Genomic DNA, 12,547 nt, shown 5'->3' with positions numbered 1-12,547 from the left:
ATGAGTACAATGTGTGAAGCCCATTCCTGGTGTCTTGTGTCATGACGTTGCTGGAATATTGCTAAAAGCAGCATAAAACTTAATCACACAATCACTGTAATGAGAAGTGTTCAATTTACATGCTCAGTGCTCTGGCTACAAGAAATACAGAAACAAAAACTCCACTAAACTAAAACGTTTAAAAAATAAAAAGACAGGTAGAGTTACCTTGGGGTCATGGATGAACGCTCCTCCCTTGCTGCCAGGGGGCATGTCACCTGTTGTCATATACTTTAGACATTCGATTACAGTCTGAAACATACATGGTTATAAGGAATTCCTGGGAGACAGCACTGCAGCACAAATCTGTGTGGTCAAAATACTTAAAAATCTGCCCCTGAACCTCCTCATGTTTGTAACAAGTTTTGTGACAATCACCTTGATATGAATGATATTGCTCATACATTACAGCATGTCTGCTCTGAAAGAGATAGTGAGTGAGTGAGTTCAGTTTTACGCCGCACTCAGCAATATTCCAGCTATATGGCGGCGGTCTGTAAATAATCGAGTCTGGACCAGACAATCCAGTGATCAACAACATGATCATCAATCTGCGCAATTGGGAACCGATGACATGTGTCAACCAAGTCAGCAAGCCTGACCACCTGATCCCGTTAGTCGCCTCTTACGACAAGCTGAGTCGCCTTTTATGGCAAGCCTGGGTTGCTGAAGGCCTATTCTACCCCGGGACCTTCACGGGTCTGAAAGAGATGTCATGCAGGTTTTCAATACTTAGTGCTTGGTCAAATGCATGTACACAGGCACAATGATAAAAACATAATCCGGGTAACCATGATTTGATCCCAAGATCTTAGGTTTCTGTTATTCCAATGGGATACAACTCTTTACAGCGAGTGGCAGGGAAGCTGTCCCCTGCATTCTTTTAGTGACATAGACTGCAGGTAACAAGCAGAGGATGTAAGATGTACAAAAAGACTGTCTGTTGAGATTTTTCAGAAACATACATAATTCTTGTAATTTTTAAGCTTATTCATAGTAGTGTAATAAAATTTATGCCATTTCTGCTTCAATATCACTTGGTGTGTTTATGGCTGAATCGGCTTATCACAGAACACACTTGTCCCACATGCATCTGTGTACATGTTAAACATATGACTGGTAACATTTTATGTATTATTTTACATCAGATGCAATATAAGGTTAATCACGTACTTTAGATTTTGTCAAAAACATGGCAATATTGTAAATGTTTTCCACAATATAATAAATACATAAATTATCAGATGTTGTTATAGACACCTACTGTTTTCCCTGTACCATTTGGTCCGAGAATGAGTGTCAGGGGCTTGAAGAATGTGATGACTTGCTTGTTGGAATCATCTGGACCAAAGCTCCGCACCCCTTGAATACTCATTTTCTCTATGGTGGACATTGTTGGTTTCTCACAGTGATAGCACCTAAACGTGAAAAATGTTTAATGATCTTAAACACATCAAATGATAAAATTCTGGACAAAAAAAATGTGTTTTCATCAAATATTCACTGAGTCTGCATTCTAGTATGAATATTATTAAATAATCACAATGTTTAAAGTTAACTTTTCTTCTGTCATTCTTCTAGTTATAACAGTGCATGAAATAAGGCTTGTCTGACTGCCTGAGGTGGACTAGCATTCTGGCAGATGGTCTAAAGTTACACCTAGCCAGAACGATGGTCTGGTAAAATTTTTAGATGTTTCATATCTCTGAGTAAATTCACTATATCTTGGTGCCTGGTCTGGTTAAATCCTCTTTAGGCAGGTAATATTTTGAAGTCTGAATGTCTGGCTGGGTTTTGGCTTAATACACTGCTTCTAGTTCCTGCAAGTAATGTTCTCAAAGCATTTACTAGCTGCTTACACAGCACATGTACTTACGATATGGAAATCATGACTGAAATATTGACATTGTATGATATGGTGAAATCACTACTTCCTGATTATCCAGGGTGCCAATCATTCGTAAATACTCGTGTCATCCCGGCAAGCCAGATGGCGTCTCATATCCCTCTCAAGGTCATGTTTAAGGCTGGGCCCTGTCTAAGTGCAAGCAGGCATGGGGATGAAAATAGTGTAGTATGATTACCAAGCAAAAATAACTCTGAATTTCTAAGCATGGCTCTTACAATATGCTACATCCCGTGTTGATCCTTTTGCACAACGTTTATGCATAAATTGTGCTTTGCATAGTTTAGAGAATTTCAAAGTTCAACGGTTCTGCCATTTTCATGTTTCAAAATGTGTTTTACTATGTGCAGTTTGATTGGTATGCATGATTCTTGGCAATGATAGCATACGAGAGGGGTATGAGTCTTCTTGTAGGTCACAGAAAGAGGCGAGTAGTTACGGATGGGGTGCTGATAGAATTAATCAATGTATTGGATTATGGGTCCTTGATTGGACTGCTCATATCCATGAGAAATGAAACAGTCTTAAGTACAATTGAAATTGGTTGCTGTGACTGGTTAGTCATGACAGAATACTGAATATGCAGGTGGCGCATTAAACAGTTTTGATGATCATAATAATTTTGTAAAATGGCCAGACCCAAATTTTATTTGGCAGTGTCCTCGATTAGACCGGTGCTGGTGTTAGCAGGTTTCAAAGTTGAGTATGTAAGCCTAAAAAGTGTGGCAAGTCTAAATTTCCACTGTTCAGAAGATTATGCAAGTTTTCTAACCCTTTTATTGTATTGTATTATCATTTTAAAACGTTTTTTTCTTCTAAAATATGTTCATTTCAGATATCGGCTATCAGTCTTGTTGAGTGTTATACCACTAAGCGCAACACAGGTCTGCGTTTAGCCTAAGACGTTCTCTTCAACAAAACTGACACAACGCCAGGGCGTAGTTTGAGTCTCGACCAGTAAGCGAAAAGTTTTTCATATATTCTGTCACTGAATTTTTTAGGTGAGGTGACAACCAACTGAAAACCATATTACTGTACGGAGGATCCACAGGTGCACCACTTGGCAAACCTCTGTGTTGTTAAAAATATACTACATCCAAATGGAAAAACACAACTCTGTCAACACAAACTTGATGACTGTGACATTTTCCCGCGATGGGAGCGCAGTGTTATTCCATCTCGCATGCGATTCCTAATGCTATAAAGGAATATATTTAGCTAAACCGTAAATGATAATGAGTGTAATAGTACTAAAACACCCGTACTATCTCAAATTACATAATAAAAATGGCTCAGACGTTATTATTAAAATAAAAGTTACCAAATAAAATAATTTCTCCCTTTGCGCTGCCCTCAAAATGCGCTGCGCAGAGTACAAAATATCACCTCTGTACGGTGATGTACTGTCACATGATTTCAAAATGGCAGCGCCCATGGGGTTACGACTTTATCATTTACTTGTTTTGTTGTACTTATTTATCAGTGGGAACGCAGGTCCACTGCCTCTTGTGATCAATACATGGCCGTTCACGAACGCAACTTTGAAAGGTATATTCTTGAGTTCTTCTTTTGCACGTTCCTTTTCACATAACAGGGCATTACAAAAAGAATGATATTCATTCGAAAATTGCTATTGACAGTCATGAAGGCAGATGTATATTTTTGAATGGATGTGAATGCATTAGAGCGCTGAGATCAAATAATGAGAATTTATTTCAGAGAATCAGTTTCAAAATTTGATATTAATCAAGTTTAACAACAACATGGCATAGTTTTAAGTTTAGATTAGATGAGCCACAAATGTGCCTGTGCGGCAGCAACTAAAAAAAAACCAAAAAAAAAAAAAAACAACACCAAAACCCCCCACCCACCCACCCCAAAAAAAAAGAAAAAAAAAAAACACCAAAAAACAAAGGAATCTCATAAAAAGTCAAGTGTCCTTAGGTATAATGACTACTATACAACGTCTGACTGTATTCCTGTTTGACCCGTGACATAGAATAGGCCTTCAACAAGCCATGCCTGCTATAAAAGGCGACTATGTAAGAGGCGACTAACGGGATCGGGTGATGAGGCTCCATGATTTGGTTGACACATGTCATCGGTTCCCGACTGTGCATCATGTTGTTGATCACTGGATTGTCTGGTCCAGACTCGATTATTTACGGACTGCTACCATATAGCTGGAATATTGCCTAGTGCAGCGTAAAACTAAACCCACTCACTCACTATTCCTGTTTGCGTTTCTCTAGCCTGGAGTGAGATTCAGACCGGTAGTTACCTTGATGCCTTGGTTGCTGGCTGCAGTGAGTGTGAGAGCCAGCAGTGTGATGGAACTGTCGGATATGGAGGCAGTCCAGATGAAATAGGGGAGACAACTCTTGATGCCATGATCATGGATGGGTAAGATCAAGATCAAGCAGTTAGATAATATTTGATTACAAATGAACTAAATAAACATTACACACAGTTGTTAAACAATGTATCAATTGACCAAGATGTTGGTTTTGTTATAATTTCACACAGAATAACTAGCAGGTGTACTAAAAATAGTTGTTTTGTTTTGTACCATGAATGATTATCTGCTTTTGAAAATGAGCAGGAAAGCTGCTTGATGTATCATGTGTGCTAAGGGTGTTGTTCTCTCTTCATCAGTAAAGTGAAAATGTTCTTTGGTAAATAACACTATCGTGATCATTGTGTGACAGTGAGACCCATGATGTTGGATCTGTTGGAGACCTGAGGCGTGTGAAGAATGCAATTGGTGTTGCCAGAGCCGTAATGGACTACACTCAACATACTCTTATTGTGGGTGAATCAGGTAACCATGGTAACTGTGTGACTCCAATGTGATGTAGATAAAACAGACAAGGGATTTTGTTAAAATGTAATTTATATTTAATATCATGGAGATTGGTTTGCTGTTTAATACCACACTCAGCAATATTTCAGCTATGTGGAGATAAGTCTGTAAATAATCAAGTCTTGACCAGACAATCCAGTGATCAATGTCATAAGCATTAGTCTGCGCATTTGGAGTACAATGATATGTGCCAACCAAGTCAACAAACCTGATCACCAGATCACAAATATCACAAGTCCTGTTCTAACTTGCATCTTCACAGAACCGATATCATTTTGAACATTTTGAGATGTCAAAAATATAGATGAAATGTATGTTTTATATATATTGATAAAGTGCATGATATGGTGGACAGTTTATGATTTGTTGTGGTTGTGGTACTCCTCAGAAAACATAAAGAAATTTTGTGTTTTTTGTATCGTGTGAAAATATCTCATAAATGTGTTTGTTTCAGCGAAACATTTTGCCGTAGAGATGGGATTCAAGGAAGAGAATTTAACAACTAACAGGTCAGCAGAGATACACAACTCTTGGCTCCAAAACAAGTGTCAGCCAAACTACAGACAGGTGGGTGTCTGTCTCAACCATTCAAAGGAGAACTGAATCAGGATACTCTACCTGCACTCAATGCTTTGTGATATACTTGACTCATAAAAAGTGAAGATTCAGGTATGAATTGGGTCGACTTGCACAAAGCAATCATACGATGGTCTTAAACCTATGTCGGAGAATGGAAGTTAAAATCATTGTAGCACTAAGATCGCTTTGTGCAAGTTGACCCTGGTCTTAGACAACTCATGATTGTCTTAAGAGGTGACTGGATGGTCAGGCTCGCTTAAATGGTTGATCCCAACTGGGTAGATTGGTGCTCATGATTTTGGTCACTAGATTGTCTGGTTCAGACTCAATTATATACAGACCTACACCATATTGTTGAATGTGGTATTAAACAACAAAGAAAGAAAGAACAAATCAGCTCCTGTATTTGTGCTGAGTTTTGTCCCCAGCATCATAGTATTGAACATAGGTTTCATAAAAGCGATTAACATCTAGCACTTGTATCACTTCTTACTTCAGCCCTCATCAAAATGAGACGTCTTTACTTAAATATGGTTTAAAATGTTGTTGACTGTAAAGGTTTATACAAGGGGATCATCTTATATGTGGCTCACTTTATTTGCAGTGAGATATGGTACAGTTCAACTCATCATTATTAACCCAAACCTATTCACTCACAAGTTGGGTTTGGGTTTATTTCTGTGAAGCACTGTTTGACTACTTCCTTACAGAATGTTAGCCCGGATCCAACCACAAGCTGTGGGCCCTACAAACCAAACAGTAAGCTGTTCACACATCGAGACTTTGTAAAACCAGTTCACCAATGGAACCATGATACTATTGGAATGGTGGTGGTTGATAAAGATGGGAAGGTTGGGTCTGGAACGTCCACCAATGGACTGTCACACAAAGTCCCAGGGTAAGTCTCTACAGGTCAGTGGATGTAACATATGTGTCATGCATGTGAATATTTTATTCCATGTGAGGACCATGGAACTGGTCTCCGATAACCTTTGCTGGTCATTGAGGATTGTGGAATACATTTGTTCAGCAATCCATGCTCGTCATAAGAGCCTACTAACAGAGTCGGGTGGTCAGACTCGCAGACATGTCATTATATCCCAGTTGGTAACCAGTAAAGTCCTGGACAAACTTAAGAATTATATTGACTCATGTTCACAAATTTCATGTTAAATACACTTTGCTAAGATTTTTCATTTCTTTTGAATATAAATTTCTGAAAAAAATAAGCTGTTTTACATTGCTTTGATCATTGTTTGCTCTAAAACTATGATAAAGTTGTTATATGGGGTGTTTTAATGTTTCCTGTCCACTAAGAAAAGTCTTTAGGAGATATGTGTAAAATCATTATAGTCTTACGCTGTTTGTAGGCGAGTGGGTGACTCTCCTATAGTTGGAGCAGGATCCTATGCCAGTGGTGGAGTAGGGGGCGCTGCAGCCACAGGGGATGGAGACATCATGATGCGCTTCTTGCCTAGGTGAGCATCTTGGTTTGTGTCAGGGTTTCACTAAAGTGGATAACAACACCTTGAGCATGACATCAGAATTTGCCTCATGATGACTTTTATCGTCATTAGGTTAAGGAATTGTATTTTGTGAAAATATTTGAAATCTGACAAGACATCTTCCCAAATAATGATTACATAATACAAAGATTGTTGTTACATTTCAGTTTCAATGCTGTTATGATGATGGGTAGTGGCGACACACCACAGAAAGCAGCAGAGAAAAGCATCATGCCGATCATTAAGGCCTACCCCAAGTTTGTAGGCGCTGTGATAGCAGCTGATACTAAAGGGTCATATGGTGAGGAAAATTGTATTAGTTGCACAAGATATATAATCTAAAAGCATTTCTGCTCATCTCTTAGCACATGAACTGATGGTGTCTTGATTTGGTTGTCATCAGCTACATCATATAGAGGTGCAGTGTATTCATGGCAGATAAAGAGAACATGTCATTTTCCAACAGTGAGAGAAATGAGCTAAAGAAAATTCTGGCATTATTATCAAAGAGGGAAGGGATCATTTGCAGATGCTGATGATCAAATATAACTGCTTCAGCAGACGTAAGTCCAAATATACACAGCTGTCTGGAATTTGTCCCAGTCTGATGTCTTGAATGATGCACAGGCACCTTTCTTGAATCCAGGAAACCAGTGTTTTCATTCACAGTGGTCAGTGATCAGTCACATGCCATATCATTGAAAATTTCAGTCAACCATATCTTACTTGTATACATTCAGGCAGCTTCTTGGAACTTTTCAAAGAGTGTTGTCTATCTCAGTGTTCACACACTGAGGGAGATAACTCTCAAACACCCTGTGTGAAACAGTCACTACAAAATATCAGCAACTGTTGACAGTTAATGAACAATTTCAATTAGCTGTCAGTGATGGTTATCAGATGTATATACTTTATATTCTGCAACATAACACAATGTTTTATATTTCAGGTGCCGCTTGTCATGGGTTAGGGTCTCCCTTCAAGTTCTCTGTGAGAAGTCCTGATACGCCTACTGTCACAGTTATAGAACAGCCATGTATATAACTAGAAGTCATATGAAATATTGTGAATAGATTTGCATGTCTTTTTTCTTTAATGCCACACAATATATATGGCAGCTACCTGTAAATATCCAAGTCTTGACCAGACAATCTAGTGATCAACAGCATGAGCATCTATCTATGTAATTGAGTCAACCACATCAGCGAACCTGACCATTGAAATCCTGGAAGATGTCTCAGAAAAGCAGGGGTTGCTGATGCAGATCTTCACAGGTCGGATGGATTTTTCACAATGGAAGAAAGGTGTGATATATTATAGACTACATTTATAAGAAATAGCCTTATGATGACTGAGTTTTGTTTTATGGCACACTCATCACTGTTCCTGCTGTATAATGAACCAGTGGATACAGTGCACTGATTTTATACTGTTTTCTGTATATTTTAATAGAAATGTGTGTAAGGAACACTGATTATAATGAACTGAACTTATTGGTCTCTTTGAGTCCATTAAGGTTGTAGTTTGCGATATACTACAAATCACTGTATTGTCTAGTCCAGACTTATTTATGTACATACTGCTGTATATAGCTTCGATCTTGCTGACATTAAACAACAAACAAAGCCACTTATTAGGATTTTGATTCACATGGTGCCTTGATATGTCACTAGTTAATATACAAACATCAATGGATAATATTTGATTATTAGAAAAAAAATTCTGCATATGAAATTATTGACATCTTCATTAGTAATGTATGGTGCAGTTTTTCTGTGCAACAGCTAGTGATTATCACTTACAAGCATTGATAATATTATCTTAGAACTCTGAAAATCAACAGTTTACCTGTTTTATGTATCATTTTTTGATTGTGTTTGAATCAACCTGTGGAATCCAATTTGTGATGTAGTACTGTATAGGATCTCATTTTTGTTTTAGAAATATTCTGTTCTATTCCATTCCAAGACCAAGGTCACAAAGCTGGTGGGCATTCCTGTATTTAAGCCTGTGGCTTAAATACAGAACATCACTGTTCTAGTGATGAAATATTCTAACCATATCTAAGGGGAGGGCATGCATTGAAGAAAAAAACACATTATTTTTATAAATATGAAAAGAATTAGGATTTGTTAGAACTATGTAATTAGGAAACTGATCATATTTAGGACATATCTTGGACATGAGCTATAGCCAGAGATTGCTGCCTGCCAAGTGATGGTCGTATTACACCTTTCATCATTCATCTGGGAATGATCCCATGGATGAATGAATTACTAATAAAAATATATCATTTTGATAGAAACAAATAATTCCATTTAAGTTGAAAATAAGCCCCAGTGAGTTGGGAGATTCAGAATGAGAAAATTTAGACTGGCCTCATTTAGGGCATCAGCATTGCAGAAAATTCTGGTGGTGAGGAAAGTCATGCTGTTTAGGGACTGTGAGAGACTGTGCATGGAGTCATGATTGTGTTATTATTTTTTGTACTGATGTGGATTCATGACATATAATCTGTGTGTGTTGATCATATAGCTGGGTCTGGGAGTTAGCCTGTTATGGAAATGTCGATGCATGGATCCCAACATGCATTATTCGTATGTTAATGTCAACAGAATGTCCGACTGATCATGCAATTAATAAATATATTGATTTGGTGACATTTAGTGAGATTACTTTGATATTTTGAAAAGCACGGCATGTTCGTTTGATTTCTCGTTGATTGTTGATGTATGACAATATATCACATATCATCTCAATCAACTGCCAGACCAATCGAAGCATTCATAAAAGAGCCATGTCTGTGACGTCAGTTTCAATGCGTCACCATATTCTGCATCCCATGTTTCCAGCTCATTCGAGTCATACAATCGGAAGTCACAAGATAATGCTTGCTGTACGTTGTATGTACAGGCTTGGTCGGCTTGTATCTGTAGACTGTCTGGACGGGTAGCCATGTTATCGCTGCAGCGTGGTGTCTCTGGGGACAAGCTCTATTTAGCCTGCATATATAGGGGCTAATCCAAATTGTTACGCACGCAAGCAAGTTCACGAACAGACATACGTTAAGCATCTGATTTCACATGATATACACGTTACCTGAATGTGTAAACCATATTTCAGATGATTAATTTTAGAAAACAAAATCCACTGATTATAATTTTCCTTTTAATAGTAGCTGACCAGTTTTCTTCGCCGATGAAAAATGATAATGAAAACGGCCAATATATGGAATGAACCTGTTTGTGCGCACGCGCATGTGTTTTTGTGTGTGCGTGCGTGCGTGCGTCCGTACGCTAACCTGCTGCGATCCTATGTTGCATTATAAGCCGGATAAGCCTCTCAGACACAATTACTGGCTGGAAGTCGACTTGTTCATGCTTAATCCTCTTTATGCCCTGTCCACTAAACCAATGACTTCACCCGTTGCCTTTGTAATATTCTCGTCAACCTTCTTCCGGTCATAAGGGGTGAGGTAGCCTAATGGTTAAAGCGTTCGCATGTCGTGCCGAAGTCCTGGGTTTGATGCCTCACATGGGGACAACGTGAAACCCAATTATGTTGTCCCCAGTTGAGATATTGCTGGAATGTTGCTAGAAGCGACATAAAACCGTACTTAATCCGTTCAAGAGTACGTGGATTTGAGACATTCAAAAGTGAGTATGGTTCTATGCCGCTTTTAGCAACATTCCAGCAATATTACGGCGGGGGTCTCCAGCGATGGGCTTCACATATTGTATCCATGTACGGAATCGAACCCAGGTCTTCGGCGTGACGAGCGGAGAGACATACTCTAGATAGTGCTATCTGACTGTGCTTGTGGTTTGCGCAGAACGATGCTCATACTGTTGATCAATGGATTGTGTGGTCCAGACTCGATTGTTTACCGACCGCCGCCATTTAGCTGAAATATTGCGGCGTAAAACTAAACTCACTCACTATATGTATGGTAATAAGAACGGAAGGAAAAGTGAACCTATTGACATGCAACCCGAGTTAGGATCATCTCCGTCAAGGAAGCAGTCAACAATGTCTCTCACTCTGTTCAACCAATCCACAAGTTCCTCCGCCCTGTAGACAGTGTTAGTGACTTTACTGGAGTGGCACAATTTCTTATACAGTTCAAGATTTTCTCCGCCTGGACTCCTGAAATAGATTAGGTAAAACGACTTTCACATGGGTATCGGGTGGTCACAATATCGCTCGGTTTTGTTAGTACTTAGATTGTACTGCGTGACTCACATGTCAGTCTACTTCGGCTTACAGAATACTGAAACCTCTGTATACTGAACGTCGTTGCTCATACAATCGACCTCTCGTTCTTTTCTATGCTCAGTCCCCAACTGGTCGCAGTATATATAACATTGGTCATCATTAGAAAGCAAAGTTATTAAACGTTCGCTGATCACGCCGAAGGTCCGGGTTCGATTCCCGACATTCTCACATTGTGGGATGTTCCCTTGTTCCCTTCCTTAGTGGTGCTCACTCACTAAAGGCGGCTTTAAACAATTCGACATAGCTGAAAGAAATATAAATCACTCACTATTCACACTCCATTTATTTCGAATTCGTTACATTCTTGCAGTATACGTGCGTGCAGCGAGACGAACAATTTCAAGTTAACCACTGAACAGCGTGATGAAAATCAAATATATTCCAGATATAATCTTTGAATAAGATTTCAAACAGGGACAAACCGGGGCATCATGGAAATTTGCGTTGGAAAGACACACAGCACATTCACAAACATTTGAAAATTCTGAAGTGGATGCCAAAATAATGAAACCTCCTCGTCAAATATGCTATGGTGCCTCGTCCCTCTGGCTTTGCCTTGCATTAAATCAACGCACGGAGATAGTTATTTCCCAGGCGGGGTTAAAACCGGTAGATCTGACGGTTAGACATTTCTTTCAGATTCTTAAACATCATAATCTTACAATAAAGCCGTCAACACGGTGTTGAGATATGACACCTCGGAGAACCGGTTTACGGGAAGGTCGTTTCAGCTGCACCAAGACGAGGCTGTTAACAAATTTTTCGAGCCGCTCTTCATCATGTGAAGATTTACTGCATTTGTCCTGTACCGTATGGAACAGGAGTTATATATGCATCTTCAGCGTTTTTTATCAAATGGGAACACTGATGATATTTTATCTGACACTCCACAATGCTCTGTCCCATATGCAGAGTATGTCTGTTCATTATGTTTTTCCGAAGCGTCGTTCTGGTTTGACGTCTGGTTTGATGTGGCTTCGGACTGGATTGTAGTAGTGTCAGCTTCTTGCCATCTTAGTGATGCAGGTGTAGACGTTTAACACGTTGGTGAAACCCGTGGGCACGGTAATGGTGCTGACAAACCTTGAGTATTAAGTTTTGGCAAAACTGGATTCGAACATGTACACCTGAATGACAAAATTATTTGCGAAGTCTTACAAACCGTGCCTTCCACGGTATTCTCTTCTAGTTTAAAATGACCTGTCTGAGTACCACAAATCTTTTCATACTTTCATATCTTCAGTCTCAAAACGGTGGTAGCCTTGTTGGTAAAGCTGCGCTAGCCACCTTATAAGTCTGAGTTCGATTCCCCCGGTCAGTTGATGACGTGACGTCTCCAGCCAGATGTCGCTGGAATCGGGTAAAAACGTTTAGGGCCAT

The 12,547-nt window shown here is 39.2% G+C and overlaps 2 protein-coding genes across 3 annotated transcripts in view; one reads left to right on the top strand and one right to left on the bottom strand.

The window, feature by feature from the left end:
* LOC137273853 (DNA repair protein RAD50-like) overlaps window positions 1–3,119 on the bottom strand; it is a 37,692-nt gene extending 34,573 nt beyond the window's left edge. The window contains exons 1-3 of one of the 2 annotated variants that reach the window (XM_067806732.1): window positions 2,979–3,119; window positions 1,304–1,457; window positions 208–291 (exon numbers count right to left, since the gene is read on the bottom strand). In XM_067806732.1, coding sequence (XP_067662833.1) covers window positions 208–291; window positions 1,304–1,432 — 213 coding nt within the window. In that variant the 5' untranslated portion in view covers window positions 1,433–1,457; window positions 2,979–3,119. Of the gene's footprint in view, window positions 1–207; window positions 292–1,303; window positions 1,458–2,963 lie in introns of both variants that reach the window. The other variant, XM_067806733.1, reaches the window with a different exon arrangement.
* Window positions 3,120–3,311: 192 nt separating this feature from the next.
* On the top strand, window positions 3,312–9,559 carry LOC137272612 (N(4)-(Beta-N-acetylglucosaminyl)-L-asparaginase-like). The gene is made up of 8 exons (XM_067805005.1): window positions 3,312–3,493; window positions 4,198–4,348; window positions 4,654–4,766; window positions 5,263–5,375; window positions 6,098–6,285; window positions 6,758–6,865; window positions 7,060–7,193; window positions 7,842–9,559. The coding sequence occupies exons 1-8, from the start codon at window positions 3,367–3,369 to the stop codon at window positions 7,934–7,936; spliced, it is 1,029 nt and encodes a 342-aa protein (XP_067661106.1). The 5' UTR covers window positions 3,312–3,366; the 3' UTR covers window positions 7,937–9,559.
* The last annotated feature ends 2,988 nt before the right edge of the window (window positions 9,560–12,547 follow it).

This window comes from Haliotis asinina, chromosome 2 (genome assembly GCF_037392515.1).
Source record: "Haliotis asinina isolate JCU_RB_2024 chromosome 2, JCU_Hal_asi_v2, whole genome shotgun sequence".
Lineage (NCBI taxonomy): Eukaryota > Metazoa > Mollusca > Gastropoda > Lepetellida > Haliotidae > Haliotis > Haliotis asinina.
This window is presented reverse-complemented; position numbering and strand designations above follow the sequence as displayed.

Coding starts and splice junctions, on each gene's coding strand:
- LOC137272612 (XM_067805005.1), top strand. CDS start 3,367: ATGGCAGCGCCCATGGGGTTACGACTTTATCATTTACTTGTTTTGTTG. Junction 3,494..4,197: donor CACGAACGCAACTTTGAAAG/GTATATTCTTGA, acceptor GCGTTTCTCTAG/CCTGGAGTGAGATTCAGACC. Junction 6,866..7,059: donor ATGATGCGCTTCTTGCCTAG/GTGAGCATCTTG, acceptor GTTACATTTCAG/TTTCAATGCTGTTATGATGA.